The 20340-nt window shown below is 34.1% G+C and overlaps 1 protein-coding gene and 1 pseudogene across 3 annotated transcripts; one reads left to right on the forward strand and one right to left on the reverse strand.

The window, feature by feature from the left end:
• Positions 1 to 366: 366 nt before the first annotated feature.
• Positions 367 to 12357, forward strand: LOC150098466 (iripin-2 pseudogene; annotated as a pseudogene). Of its 2 annotated transcripts, none has more exons than XR_016549500.1 (2): positions 367 to 454; positions 11044 to 12357. The product of XR_016549500.1 is annotated as an iripin-2 pseudogene, transcript variant X1 (transcript). The 2 variants fall into 2 exon arrangements; XR_016549501.1 differs by having other exon boundaries at positions 435 to 454; positions 11047 to 12357.
• Positions 12358 to 13851: 1494 nt separating this feature from the next.
• LOC150098467 (intracellular coagulation inhibitor 3-like) lies at positions 13852 to 15000 on the reverse strand. The gene has a single exon (XM_090405227.1). It carries the CDS (start codon positions 14998 to 15000, stop codon positions 13852 to 13854), a length of 1149 nt encoding a protein of 382 aa, XP_090261353.1.
• Positions 15001 to 20340: the final 5340 nt, after the last annotated feature.

Below are 20340 nucleotides of genomic sequence, written 5' to 3' on the forward strand. Positions count from 1 at the left end.
CTTTTTTTTTGTTAATATTTTTTGTTTTTCTTGTGACTTCTTTCATAATTTTCCCAATTTGCGTAAGCGAGTACGCCAAAAATAATTAAACGAATAAGTCGCAAATTTCCCCCTAAAAGCGAGAACCTAACCTAATACTAGTTCAAAACCTGCGCAGTATTTTTCAAGGTTACAACGTATTCCGGTTTAATAAAATGACGTAATCCTTCTATTTTAGTGTTATGTTTCATACACACACATTGGAACAATCCCACGGAGATCTCTTATCTACTCCTACCAGTTTATTATGACGTAGTTCAGTACAGACAGGTGGCCTTTGTTTGAACAAAAATAAATAATTAAAAAAAAAAATTGCTCACACCTGAAGGGTAAAATCTATATAATACGGAAGCAATTGTCGTACATTCATTTTCTCTTTGACTGCAGGAAAATTTGTTCTGATCCTTTCCTTTCGGTAAGTATTTAAATATAAAGTTTATTAAAATGTAATATGTTATGAAATAAAATATTCAGTTTTGTAGTTATTTAAAAGTTAACTTAGATTTACGTATATGTATCGGTATACCATTATATTTTATTAATATTTTTATTATGTATTTTTATCATTGTTGCTTTTTTTTTTTTTTTTTTAAATATCGTTTGAGTAACATTTGGCATTTTCATTATTGGGATTTTGTGACGGTTGAACCAGGGTGACCCCACATCTAGTACTTTCGTACTAGATCTAGTATGTTTTTTTAAATTTTTAGTGTTCTATTACGTTCACCAACAGATGTAGTACTTTTCCCCTTTCGAATAATAATAATAACAACAACATGAAAGTTAGACATATGAGTTGAATATTTTTCTCTTCTCCCACCTCCCCATATGTCACATTCAATGACACAATAATATCATTTCTCTTTTTTTCCTACCCTTCTCTCTGTCCCCACGTTCCCCTACTCAGGCAATCCGACTGGCATTAGCCAATGAAAATATATTCTTTGTTGTTCAAACACTTCTGCAGCGTTATTAGAATTCCAATGTTTTTATGAATTTTATTAACAAAAACTTGTTTATTTCTTCATCGAAAATATTATTATTTAGATTTTACTTTTAGACATGGACAAGTGACAAGAAAAACTTTCTAAATTTAAATTTTGATTCTAAATCTCAGGAGAAAATGTGTAGTGCATGAGTCAGTAAAGTACATAAACGACTTATTGAAGTGAAAATCTCGATGCTAGCTCTTCCCACTCACAAGAAACCACGTCTCACACAGGTAATTCAGATAAAAGAGAAAGTGATGCTAGTTATGATTCAAATTCAGGTTTGGAAGGTTCATTTTGCTTATATGAAAAAATCATATAAGAGTTCACAAAGATGCCTCCAACGATCTCGATCTTGAGCTTCTTTCTTCCATGTTATACCCATAGATTTCACTAGTGGGTCTTCTCATCTTATAGGTGGTCTTCTTGGTTTTCTCTTTATTCTTGTTGTCAGTTGAATATTCTATATGTCCATCTGTTATTCCTGAGTCTGGCTATGTGACTTGCCTATCTCATCTTGCTTTCATATACTGCAGTTACCATATCTTTTATGCCGGATCTCTTTCTTAGTTCCGTGATTCTAACATGTTCCATTTTGTTGATGTTACAAATCCTACGTTCCATTGCACGCTGAGTTATTCTGAGAGTCTCTTCTTCTTTTTTGTCGTGTACTATGTTACATTATAGGTGTATATTTGTTTATTATATAAAAATAAGGGTTTTTTTACTATTTGTGTTTTTTCTTTATTGTAATATACATTCATTCCTCTTATTGAGCAGTATAATAAAATGATTCGTGACGTGTTATTGTACTTCGGTATCCTTTAATTTTTAATGGAAAGGGGGGGGGGCACAAAACTTTTGCACTCAGGAGGTTCAAACCCACGGAACGGCCCTGGATGCAGAACACAATCTGCTTTTGTGACTTATGGATACTCTTCCAACTCTATTGAAAACAATTGCAACTGATAGTAAAATTGCTAAGAAAATACAGTGTGGACACACTAAATGTAATTATCTTAAAAAAAATGCGTTCGCTGTAGATTCACGCAATGAAATCTCAAAAGAAAAAAAAAAAACTCCTTTGGTGAATGGACTCCTTTTAACAAAATAAAAATTGAAACATTCTTATTTCTGTAGAGTTAATTTCGCAAAATCTGATAAAAAAAAATGAATAAACACTTGCAGTGTTTTTCTTGTCGGTGGGAACCCCTGTATATATGTAAACAGCATAATAAATAACTGAAAAGTTAATGTTACATTATTTTAAACATTAAAATGAGACTAAAAATGGTTAATTAATACACATGTGAAGTGGTAGTTGGGACTTCTGTTATGATGATTGACAACTGCAGCTTTTGGACTCATAGCCCACTACAGTGAGGTGCGTTTTGACTTTTTTCTTTTCATATTTGTCGTACATGTGTTAATTCAGCGGTTTTACATTGAGTTCATCTATGAAAATAAGGTAGTAATATCGTAAAATGCTCTAAATAGAGTGAAACGAAAGCAAATGAAAATTTAGTACTTTTTTTTTTCAGATCTAGTATCTTTTTCCTGCATAAGTTAGTACGAAATATTTTTTCTGGGTGGTCACCCTGGGTTGAACTACTCGTTTGTATAAATTATAAAGTCGTTTGTTTAAAATAAGGAATTATATTCTTCTTTTAATCCTTTACTCAAGTATAAGCAAACAGAGATTATTGCGTATACGTGTGTGTTGAGGTGATTCACGTATAATGACTTGCCGAAGAACTTAAATTAGTCAGTTTAACCACGCCTCAGTTATTTCCAGAAAGAAATTGGTTACATCATATTGGACTATTTGTGCTGAATATTTATTTTGTAGTATGCGGGCTTGATTAATTAAGTGTTAATGGAAAATGGGTTATTTTAAATCGGAGGATAACCAGTACATCAACTTCATCTAAGGATCATTTGACATTGTAGCGCCGTCACCGGTCATGAATCTAAACACATCTAAAAGAGAGAATGCACGCAACAGATGCTAAGAAACGTTTTATAAAAAGAACGTGTTTTTTTTTTTTGTTGTTGTTGTTTTTTTTTTGTTATTGTAATTTTCAGCCTGTTTACACACCACATAATTCTGGTGTCATGGTCTTTCCGATACTTTCCCACAAATATTAATTCCTGCTATGTATCATCACAGACCCTGCGGGTTACTATGAGCATGCTATATAATTAACTTCACATTATTAATCAATAGTTATTGCCTAAGTGAATCGGTTTACTTGTTAAACCTCCGATGTTAATCTGATCTTACTTATCGGCCTTTTAAGGCACTGCTAAATCATCAATATAGATCTTGGGATTTCTGTCATGAGACACCCGTTTTGTTACCTTCCCCCCACTCGCAGCTATTACTTTTATAAGAATCCCTCTTAATGTACCACGTTAGATTGGTACCCTGGGTGAACGACCTGCTCTAAGAGGCCCTTTCAAAAGCGAATTTAGTCCTCCTGTAAACAGCCAGGTGGTCTTCTCCTATCGCATAATGTAATTCACCTACCGCCAACTGTTTACAGGACTTAGAATGCTGTAGTAGTAGTAGTAATAATAATAATAAGCAAGCAAGCAAAAATTAACAAAGATAAGTTACTTTTAAATAGTGTAAGTATACGTAAATGCAGATTTTATAGTTCAACGCTATCTCTGCATAATTACAGATAACGTTGGAAAAGGGATTATGGAAAAAAAAGAATGCTCATCGGTATAGTTGATTTCAAACTGTATTAATAAAAGCATAGAAATAAAAGATTTCAAGTTAAAAATAATTGTTAAAGTTTATAAATAGTTGGGAATATGTATTTTTTTTCGCTTTAGAAAAAATTTTCGTATATTAATGGATAAATATTTTTAAACCACTTTAAATTTAAAATATCAATTTTATAAATAAATATATCTCGGCTGCCTAGGAGAATGGTGGTGATTGATTCATTCAATCCAATACCCCTTGGAGGGTAATGAATGGCAATGCTATAGCCAATGAAGTTCTAACTGAGGTTCGGCTATTGCTGTTACCCTCCTGCCATGATCAGAGCTTTAATTGCTCAATAACACCTTATCCACACACTGTCCTCTACAGATAACGGGGAAGATGAAAAGCATTCTTGCTTCGCCCCTTTAAGCCAGTCCTTATAAGGATAAGGATGCCTAGGAATTTTAAAAAAGTCCTTTTTAGGACTTCCAGGGTAACAAATGGCAATGCTGTAGCCAATGAAGTTTTAACTGAGGCTCGGCTATTGCCGTTACCCAGCCATGACTAGGGCTTTTTAGCTCAATAACATCTCATCCACACAGATTTTCTTCATTCAGATGACGGGATAAAGAGTCAAGGACTCAGTCCATCGCCCAGTTCTTTTAAGAACTAAGAACTTTAAGGATGCCTAGGAGGGTAATGGATGGCAGTGCTGTATCCAATGAAGTTCTAACTAAGGTTCGGCTATTTCTGTTACTTTCCTGCAATGATCAGAGCTTTAATAGCTCAATAACACCTTATCCCTACACTGTCTTCTACAGATAACGAGGAAGATGAAAAGCATTCTTGCTTCGCCACTTTAAGCCAGTCCTTATAAGGAAAGGACTGATTCTCTTATAACATAATAAAGTTGATTATACTATAAATAGTGTACTTTTGTAGAAAGGATGTTATTGTTTTCTTGTAGGATGATATGATATTTGCAAAATAAAAACAAAAATTGACACCTACAGTAAATATTTAAGTATACTAAGTATATCAAAATGTAATATATTATGAAATAAAATATTCAGTTTTGTAGTTATTTAAAGGATAAGTTAGATTTGCGTATATGTATCGGTATACCATTATATTTTCTTAATAATTTTATTATGTATTTTTATCATTGTTTTTTTTTTTAAATATCGATTGAGATTGATGTCTTTTAGGTGAAGAATGATGTTCATCACCGTTTATATAAAATCACTATTTTACCTATTATTACAGGCTGTGGTGAAAATATTTTGTTTGGTCTGTTATAGGAAGATTTCAAAATTATCTTTAGCACACAAACAGTATTAATGTCCTAAAGAAGTCTGAACCTTTCGTCGGATTATTATATATATTATATTATATTATATATTTATATAGCTGCCTGTGTTGCATCGTGGCAATCATGACAGACCTACCTAATTTGTCAGCCTAGTTTATAGAGTGGGGAGCGTATCCACGTTCTCCGATGAATGTTTTTTTTTTTTTTTTTGGCAGTAGATGAATTTCAAAACCACAGAACGTGATTTTACACCCATCACCTAATAGACATCATTCACAAGCATATATAACAGTGGAATTCGAACCCATAGTCTAAGTCGTACATGAACATTTTCGGTTCTGCCAGACAGATCCTTCAATTCGGTTTGACTCTTGTCACAGGTCATAGTTTGAAGGATATATACGAGTATAATACTTGAGCTGTTTGGTTTCGTGGAACAAATTTCTTTTAGCCTTAAAAAATCTATCAGTCTAGCAGATTAAACAAGAACAGGACTTCATCGAAGGGTAGTGAGGAGAGTAATTCATATTTATTTAAAAGAATAAATTTTATATATTACATGAAATATTAGAATAGAGTATACACGTTTAAATTTATGAGAAAATATAGGGTGAGTTCTAAAACGTAAGGGTTTCATTTAGCTTGTATATTGCTCTGGTATCTCTGTTGCTGAAGAAAATTAGAAATATGAATTGGGCAAGGTTCATCTTAATTAGCTAATTATAAGTGTGTGTGTGTGTGTGTGTGTGTGTGTGTGTGTGTGTGTGTGTGTGTGTGTGTGTGTGTGTGTGTGTGTGTGATTAGAATGTCTTATAACGAGAAATATCATTAGCTGCATTTTAATTTGCTGTAACTCGCTTCCAATTTTATTCCGGATATCCTTAAATGATATCTGAAATCCTTGTTCCGAATATCTTAAATGATATCTTAAGCAAAATCAAGTATTCTTAAGGCGTAAAGAATCACTTCGCCAATGAACCCTGTCTTTACGTCCTTGAATGTTAGCTGCATTTTAATTTGCTGTAACTCGCTTCCAATTTTATTCCGGATATCCTTAAATGATATCTGAAATCCTTGTTCCGAATATCTTAAATGATATCTTAAGCAAAATCAAGTATTCTTAAGGCGTAAAGAATCACTTCGCCAATGAACCCTGTCTTTACGTCCTTGAATGTGCTATTCACGTCAATCTTTACTGAGTTCCGGCATGCGATCCTGGTTATGAGATCGAAAGTTCAATAGGATCTTATGCAATACTGCCTAAAATAAAACAAGACATCATTGGCGATGTATATAAGATTTTTTTTTTCTTCGGAGCGCAGATTGTTACACTCAGCCAAGGAAATGAAAAACACTTTTTACTTGGAAACTCTGCTTTTACATGTCTCAAATACACATCGAAATGGGACAATTAACAAACAACACTAACCCCATCAATTTAATTGTTCCGACCTTAATTCAAACCAGCCATCATAAAATAGTCATAATAAATTACTTTATGCATTGTTTTGCATAACATAGTGATTATTGATCGCCAAATTCATATAATGGTATTATACAAAATATTTAGAGATTTATTGAATTTTTAGGTTGCATAGGAATTTTAAGGTTTTTTAAATATATATATATATATATATATATATATATATATATATATATATATATATATATATATATATATATATATATATATATATATATATATATATATATATATATATATATATATATATATATATATATATATATATGTATATTCAAAATTCATTTTTACTCGGTTGGAATATTATAAAAAAGGTTTAATGACTATTACCGAGAGAAAAGATGACAAGATATATTTAACAAGATACTACTAGTTTACTAGTTTCGTTACATGAACATCCTCAGGTATCACAATCAAAGAAGTATATTAAAAATTACAGAGACTTAAAATTGTAATAACAGAACAAGTATAAAAAATAGTAGCATGTTTGAAAAAAATGCAAGTATGAGTTCCAAACAAACGAATACTACGCGCTGTCGCGAGTGCGCCAGTACTGAACAGAAGCAACGTGTGCGTCAGAGAGATTGTAACTCAGGCTGTTGTTGATATGAGAGGAATGTAGAGAAATTTCCCTAGATTCAACAATCTTTCTTTCGAGTTCATCGTAGCACACATGGATGTTAGTAGTTTGAGTCCAGTTTACAATGTGCTGGCGGCCTTCGTCTGAGTTAGCTGAAAAGAGAACGTGGCTAGAGAGAGCGCTAGCTCTAGTCCTGTTATAGGAGATATCTCTACGGTGTTCATCCAAACGTAGAAGGATGGATTTAGCAGTCTGTCCATAGTATGGCTTTCCGCAATCACTTCACTACGCTTCCAAAACTGCGAAAACTGTTTGATTACTTAGCAAACATAAACAATAAACATCAACAAACATAAACATCTTCCTACTCAGTTTCCAGGAGTATACAAGATTTTGTGTGATTGAGAGCTAGCGCTCTCTCTAGCCACGTTCTCTTTTCTGCTAACTCAGACGAAGGCCGCCAGCACATTGTAAACTGGACTCAAACTGCTAACATCCATGTGTGCTACGATGAACACGAAAGATAGATTGTCGAATCTAGGGAAATTTCTCTACATTCCTCTCATATCAACAACAGCCTGAGTTACAATCTCTCTGACGCACACGTTGCTTCTGTTCAGTACTGGTGCACTCGCGACAGCGCGTAGTATTCGTTTGTTTGGAACTCATACTTGCATTTTTTTCAAACACGCTACTGTTTTTTATACTTGTTCTGTTAGTACAATTTTAAGTCTCTGTAATTTTTTATATACTTCTTTGATTGTGATACCTGAGGGTGTTCATGTAACGAAACTAGTAAACTAGTAGTATCTTGTTAAATATATCTTGTCATCTTTTCTCTCGGTAATAGTCATTAAACCTTTTATATATATATATAGAAGATGCATCCTTATTTCTTAGAATTCCTATATGACCCTGAAACAACACGTCTGCTTTCATAGCAAAAAAAAAAAATGCTAGAAAAAAGATCATTTTAGGTTCGAATTTAGTCTTTGCTTACAAGACGTTTCAGCCTCTTTCCACCCGTTGAACTATTTCAATCAGTTAAGGTTTAAGTAAGCGACATGGCAGCGGTTGCCTTCCCTACTCTCTCCCTTCTTGATGTCTTGAAATCGCGGGTAATCCTGAACTCAGCGCAAAAATGGACCAGCCCACAGGCTGGTCCATTTTTCATGTCCATTTCAACTGCGATTTCATATTATGGTTGATAAATCGATAATGTCGTATGTGTCGGTAACGAATGTTCTGTTTATTAGAAATTACCGGGTTTATTTAACATCTTTAACCACTGATTAAACATGACTGTCAAAGAAGGGAGAAAAGGCTACAACTTTTTAAATTTACCATTAAGAAGATTTCAGATCATATTATCGATACAAAAGTATACCAAAAACCCGCAGATATAGAAAATTTCTTGTCATTCTAATTAACCCTAGTTACTGTATTTTAAATACATTGCATCGTATTAACACAATAATTAATAGTCATGAAATATTCATCCTTAATAACTAATACTCAACCACTTAAACCAAGAAAAGGCTTGGCTTAAGGACATCTTAAGGCGCGAAATTTCTTCGTTATTCCTTCATCGGCAATTCAACCTACAACAGCTAATAGATATTAATAATAATATTTTTGGTTTACAGATCAAGTGTTGATCAATTTTATTAACTTAACCAACTAATTTCGCCACACTTTAACTGTTGGCGTCTTCAAGGCACTTACATATAGGCTGAAACAATCCCACAATTATGTGTGATTGTAAAAATTAAAATAACTGTGAAAAACTGACTAGAATAATTACAAATAAAATAGTATCTAACATTTGGAGTTTTTTTTTTTTTTTTTTAGATCTTAGTATACCTATTCGTAAACTACTAAGATCTCCAAGACAACCACCCTTTCTATAAATATGCTGGAGTTTATAAATATAATATTCCATGCTCGTGTGGCTCTAATTACATCGGACAGACTTCGGGAAGCCTTGAAATCAGGCAAAAAGAGCACATTGGCTATGTCAAAAACAACAGACAGGACATTTCTGGCCTATCGTCCCATTTCTCTACAACTGACCATGTCATCGAGTGGGACAAAAGTTGTTCCCCTTACTTAGAGGAACATTACCATTCAAGGATTTTCAAAAAAGCAGCTACAGTCGCCCGTTCTACTGTCAACCTTAACAGAAATCAAGGCCTAATACTCCCAGAGATATGGAAAACCCTAATCAAATCCCTAAAAACAAAAGAAATGAACTTTAATACAAACTACAGAAAGTCCCTTAGCAACAGCTAGCTAATCTTGTACACGCGATACGTGTTTCACGCACGTTCGATACTATTTTATTTGTAATTATTCTAATCAGTTTTTTACAGTTAATCGTGTCTGTTTTATAGTTACACATAATTGTGAGATTGTTTCAGCCTATATGTAAGTGCCCTGAAGACGCCAACAATTAAAGTGTGGCGAAACTAGTTGGTTAAGTTAATAAAATTGATTAACACTTGATCTGTAAACCAAAAATATTATTATTAATTCTGATGATCAAGAAAATAAACCTTCATTATAGCTAATAAACATATCCGAAAGAAACATACCAAAAACTTGTACGGCCTTAAATTCTCTTATGTTATAACATCAATAAAGCCATTAAACGAATTTTCAAAGTTCCAATTGCAAATTTATTTTTGTCACTAGTAATAAAATGCAAAAACCAACTGAAACAAACAAACAAAGTAACGCTCATTCTATTACAATGTCATAATGTTGTTTACAAATTTAACTGTAAATCCAGGTGCAATACCAGTTATATATCGGATCTAATGTTCATTCTTTGAAATAAACATTACATTACACTGAATGCAATGAACAAAAAAAAAAAAAAAAAAAAAAAAAAAAAAAAATGCAAACAATGTGAACAAAATCCTACGGAAATATCATTACAGGCCACACAGTGAAGGTGACTGTTATTAATTTTCAATAAAATGTGAGCAAATTACGTTACTCAGAAACTTTAGCAATAACAGCAATCGATACGTGATAAACACGCGTACACCACACTTAACTGCGTCTAGATGATAATTAAAATAAAATTAAATGCTCTCCTTACTCTCAAACTAATAAAATAGCATTAATATCTAATTCCTTCGCAACTAGTCTTTTTTTTTTTTTTCTATAATCTGATGACGAATTTCTCGAAATGGCCAGCACTCGGTCATTAATCCGACTGGCTTTTCATTTACATTACAGGTTTCTTTCCTTAGTTTTTTTTATGTACTTTATATCACAATTAATTCAAAATTTAATGTTTTATTTGCATTAGATTCTTGCTATTTTATATTTTTTAATCTATATAAATTCATCCCTTCGTAAATATATTGGTTCTTTTCTTTCCGCTTTTTCAATATCAAACACGTATCTCATTACTAATAAATATTTGCAGCTATTAAAATTGATACAGTATACTTTTCTATTGTCCTCGTTAAAAATAGTTTCATATGTTATGTACTGTCCGACCACAGATACGAGAACCTCAGTTGTCAATGTGCTAAAAGGAGTCAATTCATGCTGAAGGGGAGAAAGAAATACGGCGATGTACGAATTCGTCACCGACACGTTAAATCATGGGCTTTATACGTAAAATTTGCCAACTGTTGTACAAGCAAAATAGTTACCAGTTTAAAAACTAGAAATTTCATTGAAAAAAGGCTAATTTTCTGATAATAATAAACACTCGTCCCACGAAACGCATTGATTTCCCCTATTATATGAATGGATTCACCTTCTTCTGCCATGCGCAGAAGTGCTGATGAGTCTCGCATCTGTGGTCGCACAGTAAAGCTGTTTTCAAAAGATATTATTACTCATAAACACATAGAAAGTTTCATTTGCAATCATTAATACTAAACTCTATTTGTTTTCCAGCAGGTATGAATGCTTACATTAAAATCGTCTTTGGGATTTTGCTTATTCCCTGTGTGTTAAGTAATGCAGTGCCATCTAGGAATACATCTAAGCTTATAGCAGAAGCCAGTAATATTTTCTCATTAAATTTACATAAGAATCTGGTTGCAGATTCTGGAAATGTCTTTTATTCTCCAATTAGTTTGTCTGTTGCATTAGCCATGCTGTTCTACGGATCTCGTGGGACTACAGCTGAAGAACTGCGGGAGATTTTAGGCTACAAACAAGTTGGAATTTCCGATATTGAAGTTCATGCCAGCTATCAAAATTTGTTGTCCGTTTTAGAAAAAGTTCAAGATGAATACACCCTCAACGTAGCCAATGCTGCTCTGTTCCAGAAAGATTTGAACATTGAACCAACTTACACAGCCGGTCTGACTAACATTTACCAAGCAGAAGTTCAAAATGTGGATTTTGTAAAGGATAACGACAAGGTAGTAGAGCAGCTGAATTTTTGGGTAAAGGACAAAACCAAAGACAAAATCGAAAAACTTGTGGACACTTTAGATCCTTCAACCGCTTTTGCAATCCTTAATGCAGTTTATTTCAAGGGTACTTGGAGCACCCAGTTCGAACCCGAAGACACAAAGGATCACGAATTTTACAATAATGGTGAGAAAGAGCAATCCAAACTCGTCCCTACGATGACCATGGAGAAGGTCAAATTCTTTTATACAGAGACCGACGAAGCGCAGATAATTGAATTGCCTTACAAAGGCAACGATATCAACATGTGGATCTTTCTTCCTAAAACATTAAATGGATTGTCTGATCTGGAGAGTAAACTCACGCTGGAGTATTTGAACAACATTAACCAAAGTTTTGATGACATTGAGATAAGCGAGTTGAGTCTTCCCAAATTCAAGATGGAATACAAAAATGAGTTTTCTGATATATTGAAGTCGATGGGATTGAAGAGCGCTTTCCTGAATGCAGATCTCAGTGGAATTAGCAGTGACAAAGGTCTTCTGTTATCTCAAGTTCTTCACAAGGCTGTGATCGAGATTAACGAAGAAGGAAGCGAAGCGGCTGCAGTTACGGGATTGATATCTAATAGAATAAAACCTTTCCCGGATATGCCTGTTGAGTTTCATGTTGACCATCCCTTCCTGTTCTTCATTGTCGACCACAGAAATGGCATGATTTTGTTCACAGGAAGAGTCATCAGTCTGTAGAAAATGTCACGACAACTTTTACTGATAATGGCCAATAAAAAAAACCTCTTGTACATTTTTTGTATTAATGTTCTAATTAAATTATGACTTGACCAATAAATCTTAATTTGTATAGATATCTTTATATTTAACTTTATGATTTTTTTTTTCAAAGGGAAAAGATATGTTCTTTATTTGTAGACCGGAAAAAAAGTTGTAAATCAAAAGTCTTAAAGCAAAGAAAATATTCCCGTTCCATCTCAATTATACTATTTAACATTTTCGCAACAGTAGCTCTCAGCGCCCTCTCACACGATTGAAATATTGATAATTACTGCTATTTTATATTTTATTTGTCTTTTTATGATAAATTATTCATGATACTAGAATAACAAAAGGACCCGAGACTTGCTTTCATAAACACTAACAGAATTTGTAATGAAAGCGTACATAATTATGTTTTATGGACACTTTTGAGATTTGGTTATATTCAGTTATCGTCCTTATAGTCCTTATAAGGACTGACTTAAAGGGGCGAAGCAAATGCTTTTCATCTTCCCCGTTATCTGTAGAGGACAATGTAGGGATAAGGTGTTATTGAGCTATTACAGCTCTGATCATGGCAAGAGGGTAACAGCAATAGCCGAGCCTCAGTTAGAACTTCATTGGCTACAGCATTGCCATCCATTACCCTCCAAGGGTATTGGATTGAACGAATCCTTTTTTTTTTTTTTTCGCTCAGTTATCGTCCTATATTACGCTAGGGAATTTATTTTGTTAATTCAGTTAGTTATATGCATTTTAAAAAGGTGGGGGAAGGAGTTGCAAAATATATGATGAACTAGTAAAACAACAACAAATAAAAACGATATATATCAGCAAATTCGTCGTTTCTTTTTACCTTGCACTGATGTACTATAGGTCTTGCGATCTTTGGTGTGAGTTTTCGGAAGTTTACCGTGCATTCTCTTTAATCAGCTTTGATCTTTTGTGTCTTTGTCACATCGATGAGATATTTATGGCAGCATACCAGACGTTATTTTGATGTTGTGTATTTATTTTGCCATTCTTGGTATCTGAGCTGGACATAGCCATCCTAGTAGGGAACAGTTTCCGATATATTGTTGCTGGTGTGTCTGGTTACAATTATCATTTCCCTAATCACAGTGACAACTTTTCTAATTGGCCAATTTCATATGGTACCCATAATCTCATATGACTCCGATTAAATCTAATAATACGAGGCTCACAAATACACAGTACAGAGCTCCAAATGTTAGCACAGCGATTGATTTATTAACACATATAAGGCAATGATTGTACAATATTATCAAAAAGTATTATAAATAATTGTATTCTAAATTCCAAAGTAGATTATGACCAGCTCGGCAAATATTTTTGGGTAAATTTCTCAAAAAAAAACTTGTTATTAGTACACCATAATTTAAATAACACTTTTGATATATTTAAGTTAAATAGAAAAAGTTTGTTTATATGTATGCATTTTCTCAGGACAAATATTAGAGTAATGAGGAAAGAGACCTGAGTGTGTATTAGAATGTATGCGGAAAAAGACTTGCAAGTTTTCCAGAGCGTTTTTAAGAGGACTGAATTATTAAAGTTCCACCACTCGCCCTGTAAATAGCACTACATTATTTGGATTATCAATGATGAAAAACAGAAATGGATGGTCAGCAACAAAGTCCAAGGTAGCTGTCATAAAACACTCAGTGACAATACTGTATGCAGCTGCTTCAGTACCCTTCTCATTCACCTCAATATAGGACTTGTGAATCACTTTCGATACTGCTAATCCACCACGTTCAGTGATTCCCCCGAAATCAGCTGCATTAAACGCACTTTCCATTCCCATGGCTTTAAACTGATCGGAAAGTTCCTTCGTGTATTTCAGTTTGAATTTTGGGATTTGAACTGAATCCACATTAACACTATAAAGTCTTTCTTTCACTTCTACAAGTCGATCGAAGGTGAATTCTTTTTCTAGTTCTGACAGTCCGCCCATCTCATCGGGAAGAATAATCAACATAACAATATGGTCTCCTTCATAAGGCAATTCTAAGGCTTTGAAGCTATGTTCGTGTGGTATTTCGCACATACGAAACGACTTATTTGCTAAGTACATCATAGGCACTCGTTTCTTGGATTGTTCAAGTCCATAGTTATAGAAATATTTTTTCTTTGTGTATTTTGGGTCGAAAGATGACGTCCATAATCCTTTGAAATACACTGCGTTCAGTTGTAGTAATACAGTTCCACGCTCCACTGAATCCAACAGAGTTTTAATTTTATCTCGAGTCTTACGTTTTACCCAAGAATTCAATTTGGATTTCACTTCTTTTTCTTTGATAAAGTCAACTTCCATAATCTCTGCTTCATAGTTAGTCTTCAGTCCTTCCACATATGCTTCACTAATCGCAGACTCCTTTTGCACAACAATCGCGTTAGCAACGTCTAAAACATATTTCTTGGTTGTCATCTGAAGATATTGTAAGAGATTCTTCAAGTCTTTTCGGATGTCTTCATATGGGATGGTGCTATCATATTCCAAAACAGTCCTAATCTCAGATTCTGTAATGTCACGGGCACCATCCAGGAGCATATGTAATGCAACAGATAGACTGAAAGGAGAATAAAACAGATTTCCAGGACCCCTTGAAGCTAGATGGGTGTGTAATTTGAGAGCAAACTTATTGATCATTTTTCCAACATTGGGGCTAATTTCTTCAGCAGATAATTCAGCCATAGGGATCTGTTTCTTTCTTATGTAATGTTTCGTTGATATTAAACCTATAAAGAAATGAAAAATGGTTCAGTTATAATTGTTAACTTTTTAACATAGCTTCCAAAATGTAACATTATACATTAAGTAATTTTTATAACCAGGTTCCGAATCATTCGCTCTTTGACAGAGGCAGTTTAGATGTTTCTTTCAGAAACTGGATTTTTAACTAGCTAGTGCAGAACAGTTGACTGTAAAAGACCTTAGAAACTCAAATAATATTACCCTGTTTCTGATAATAATACCCCTTAGACTTAGGAACACGATATAAAAGTTTTCTGCCATAAATCTCAAAATCATCGGGAGAAATAAGTTCGAGCTACTCGCTAGGAGAATAAAATGTTTGAGAATTTATAGAAGAGGATTGAGACACAAACCGTGAAAAGATTCAAAGAAACTCATGTGATCTCTTGGCATTTCCTGAGTATGTGTTCGGCCCTAGCATAAAGACACACTTACTACCTTCTGATGGCCTGCAAATATTGAACATTAATTTATTGTCATTATCAATTACCAAAGATCATTCTAAATACCTCTGTGCACTTCCTTTAGAATTTTCTACAATATTTCTGTGATTATTGTTCATCAAAACTGATATCTGTAATTCCCTTTCTTTCTCTTATAGTCGTTTTCAAAATACACACGAGCGGAGAGTGTCGCTGTTTCGCCACCAAGCATGACATGGGTTATTTGTGAATGTCTTTAGGTGGTCGGTGAATTTCATTCTTCGGGGTAAGACCATCAGTCTGCTTATTGTAGGCCAGAATAGCTATGAAAAGTGTCTACATCTGTTCTATACAGTTTCTGAATTATCCATCACTTAGCTCGCCCATGATACTAATATAAAATGGGTTTGTAACCTTTCGTGGGTAAGAAAATGGCAAATATTACAAACATTTACCCATATTGTACGTCAGCGTTCAATGAATTTGATAAATCAGGTTTTTTAGATTTTCCTTGCTGAAACTAAACCTCCTACAGTCTAATTATGCCAATAATGAAGTGGCCACATCAAGTAACGTTACGCGCACTTCAGTCTAACTCAGTCCTCTTATAATCCAACTAATAGTCATTCTGAAGCACTTGCTATTAGCCTCAATTCAATATCGATGAAAATAATACCACCTGTTTTAACACGTTCATTGCCAATCACGCGATATCACGTTATGCGAGCACTCACCGTGTGGTCGATCACGCGTTATCGCGTGGACGTCGCTAACTAAATGGGAAAAAAGGGAAAAAAAATTTGGCCACCACACGAAATTCCAATTTTTAGCTTGGCAATGAACGATATCGCACGATCACGCGATGCGAGTTCTCACCAAACGGCCGATCACGCGTTATCGCTTGGACGTCGCTAACTAAATAAAAAAAGAAAAAAAATTTGCCCACCACACGAAATTCCAATTTTCAGCTTGGCAATGAAAGTGTTAAAACATTTGAACCGTTTTTCTGATATCCATTCCAGTTATGCTGTTTATGTTAATTCTGTCATAGGTAATTCTAATCACGATACTGTGCAAGTAGCAGACGTGATACTGTTTATGTTAATTCTGTCATAGATAATTCTAATCACGATAATACTGTGCAAGTAACAGACGTGATGCAGCAATCTCCAACAGCCGTTTCCAGAGTGTGGATGTAAAAATAGCAAAAAGACGAAGCAACCTTCCTCGCATCATAATTAATCCCTATATTCTACTACTTGGGAGGGGAGTTCTTATTTCTTTGCTACGAATATACCTGATGTTTCCTTTACTTTTTCATCATCAGGAAATAAAGAAAACCATCCCAGCAACAAAATGGATAATAATATGTCCTCTGGTTCCGATTTTACTCTATAAAACTGTGCCTCAGATATACGCTACTTCTAATTACATATTCAGCTTATCACAGCTTATAACGGGGAGGAGATTTGTATATTTTAATCACAGTCCTGATCCTTTCGATTAATTTCAATACGTCAGAGACTTCTTCATGAGATATTTCTGACAATTTGGTGGAATTAGTTGAAATGTGGATTTCTCACATAGAAAATCTGTTCTGCCATTGATATATCTTTCTAAAAATAGAAAATTTGATATCAGAATGGTATCCTAGAGATGGAAAGAGAGCTACAGGAAGACCAAAAGAACCGGTGGGAGGATGAGATGGGCAGAGAAAGGCTCAAGATAGGAATGAATAGAGGACTTTCGGAGAGGCCTTCGTCCAGCATGGACAGAAAATGACTGTTGGTGAGGAGTGTCATCTGAGGAGAAAAATAACAAATACAGAGAATAGTCCAAATTTAAAATAAAAAAAAAATGCTGAACGTTTTCTAAATACTTAATAGACCTATCGATTTTACATGCTTTTTCGATTTCACACACACACACACACACACACACACACACACACACACACACACACACACACACACACACACACACACACACACACACACACAAAAAAAAAAAAAAAAAACGTATCTCTAAAATAAAAAAGCAATTGGAAATAAACTATTTTTTAACATTACAAACCATACGTGAAATGGGTCGTAATACAGGGCGTTTCAAAAAGAATGTTCCGATTTGAAAATTGTATAGCTCTGCAACCACGAACCACCAATGAATGCGACTTGTACCATGTGAACGGCCTTGGTCCATTGTTTGAAATGTATGTATAATATAATAATATATAATATATAATAGAATATAATATAATATAATATAACCACGGTGGCTAAACTGCGCTCTTCTTAAGTTTTATTGCGGCTCAACTAACAAATAAAAATATTTATATATATTTTTTAATTTTCTATTGCTTTTAATTTTATTTTTCAATTAACTGCATTGCTTTTCGGCAATGTATTTATATTTATATTACTTTGTCAGAAAATTTAAAAAAGATACAAATGAATCAACTGACATTACAGACCAACCACAATTAGCAATTTTTATTCGTTTCGTTCTTGAGGACGGAGTGACGCGAGAAGAATTATTAGATTTAATAGCATTATAAGATAATAGTCGTGGCGTTGATATTAAGGAAGCTTTTGATGTTGCCCTTAAAAATGTTCCAAAAAGTAAATTTGTGGCTCTTAACAATTTCTGGTGGGTAACTATGGCTCTGGCTGCAAAAACTCTGGCCACTCTTGTAATATAATATAATGTATAATATAATTATTTGAAAGCGGGTCATTCTTTTTGAAACACCCTGTATTAAAACTATTTTAGTTGGCATAAGTTAATAAATAGATGGCACCTGAAATAATTCAAGAGTAAATTAAAATAATGTGTATGGTGGAGTAGAATAGTTCCCTGTGGCAACGATTCCTTGAAATCCTTAAAGATGTAACGTAATAATAATAATAATAATAATAATTAGAAAAATCATATAAATTAAATATTTATTCCCAACTTCTAGCTATATAATGGCAATCTCTGAATACACCATAAAGAATATTGCATAACTTAACTGAAATTCTGATTTGAGGGAGAGTTAATTGACAAGGAGGATGGAGTGATTCTGATCGACCATGAGATGCGGTGATTAATACCCTTCGAGGGTAATGAATGGCAATGCTGTAGCCAATGAAGTCTTAACTGAGGCTCGGCTATTGCTGTTACCCTCCTTCCATGATCAGAGCTTTAATAGCTCAATAACACCTTATCCCTAGACTGTCCTCTACAGATAACGGGGAAGATGAAAAGCATTCTTGCTACGCCCCTTTAAGCCAGTCCTTATAAGTTAATCGACAGTGAGATGCGGTGATTAATACCCTTGGAGAGTAATGGATGGCAATGCTGTAGCAATGAAGTTTAACTGAGGCTCGGCTGTTGCTGTTGCCCCCTGGGGCCCAGAGATCCGAGAGTTTGAGTTCGCTCTCTTAAGGTTTTTGTCTTAAGGGAGCAATTTGAGTCTCCGGGGAAGGTGTTCTCCGGCACGGCCCGCTGAGGGGCTTTGTCGGTGAATGCTTTTCTTTGGAATATGAGCGGTTCTGCTCGGTGGTGGGGTGTGGGTGGATGGCCATCACTGAGTGGAGCCAACGCTGAGATGGACGGTCTTTCGCCCACGATTGAATGGCCTAGGGATCGTCCGAATTTTTAGAGACAGCTTTACCTTTACATATGGCAATGCTGTACCCAACGAAGTTCTAACTGAGGCTTGGCTATTGCTGTTACCCTCCTGCCATGATCAGAGCTTTAATATCTCAATATATAAAGCTAAAGTTGGAGGAATTGGTCAGGAGAACAGAATCGACTGTGAGATGCGGTGATTAATACCCTTGGAGGGTAATGCTGTAGCCAATGAAGTTCTAACTGAGGCTCGGCTATTGCTGTTACCCTCCTGCCATGATCAGAGCTTTAATAGCTCATAAACACCTTATCCCTACACTGTCCTCTACAGATAGATAACGGGGAAGTTGAAAAGCATTCTTGCTTTTCAACACTTCCCCGTTGGAGAGACCGCAAAGATTTGCAAGTTGATGGCAGATTACTAGTACAGTATATATTACTTGTAGTAATATTTTTGCACATCCTGAATTATGTTTATGCTTTTAGAAGGAAATGTAAGAGAACTATCTGAGTATAATTAGGATTTTTTTTACTAGTCTGCTTTTAAGCTTGATGTTATATTATGTTGCTATCCTTTACTTACAAAAATGACCACAGGGTGTTACAGGCGCTGTTGTCTTGGCCTTCCCCTAAAATTTGATGTTAGGGGCAGTAGATAAGCTATAATGGATAGAATAAATGCTTCTTATTGACATTCCGATTCATTTAATTATAATTTAGATTTCATTAAATCTAAATTATAATTAAAAAAAAAAGCTCAACGTGTACTAAGTGCCTACTAAATAGCTAAATCAAAATAAAAGAAACTCGATTCCCATGGAAAAACAATGCATTGAACGATTTCTTTAACAGTTTTGGATTATCATGAAGTTATAATTATGCTTAATTATTAATTATAACAATATAATTATGCTATTATTTATTTGTTTATTTTATACAATATTTATCAGCAGTCGTAGTGCAATTAACTTATCTCAGCAATAAGTCAAAAAAAATAAATAAATAAAATAAATTTAACTATTTTAGCATGGGGAAGAATTTAGCATACATTGCTGTTGTTCCGTAAAACGTTACTTTAAAATGTTCTTAAATGACTTGCCATTTTGAATCAATTTGACGGATTTTTTTATTGTTATTGTGAAGATCAGTATACCATTTTTAATTGCACTGATCGACATTAATCTCATATTGTCGAACAAAAAATAATAAGATTTTTAAGAGTGAATAAACAACGTATTTTTAATAC

Source organism: Typopeltis vanoorti, chromosome 15, assembly GCF_054136105.1.
Source record: "Typopeltis vanoorti isolate ZY-2024b chromosome 15, IOZ_Tvanoo_1.0, whole genome shotgun sequence".
Taxonomy (NCBI): Eukaryota; Metazoa; Arthropoda; class Arachnida; order Uropygi; family Thelyphonidae; genus Typopeltis; species Typopeltis vanoorti.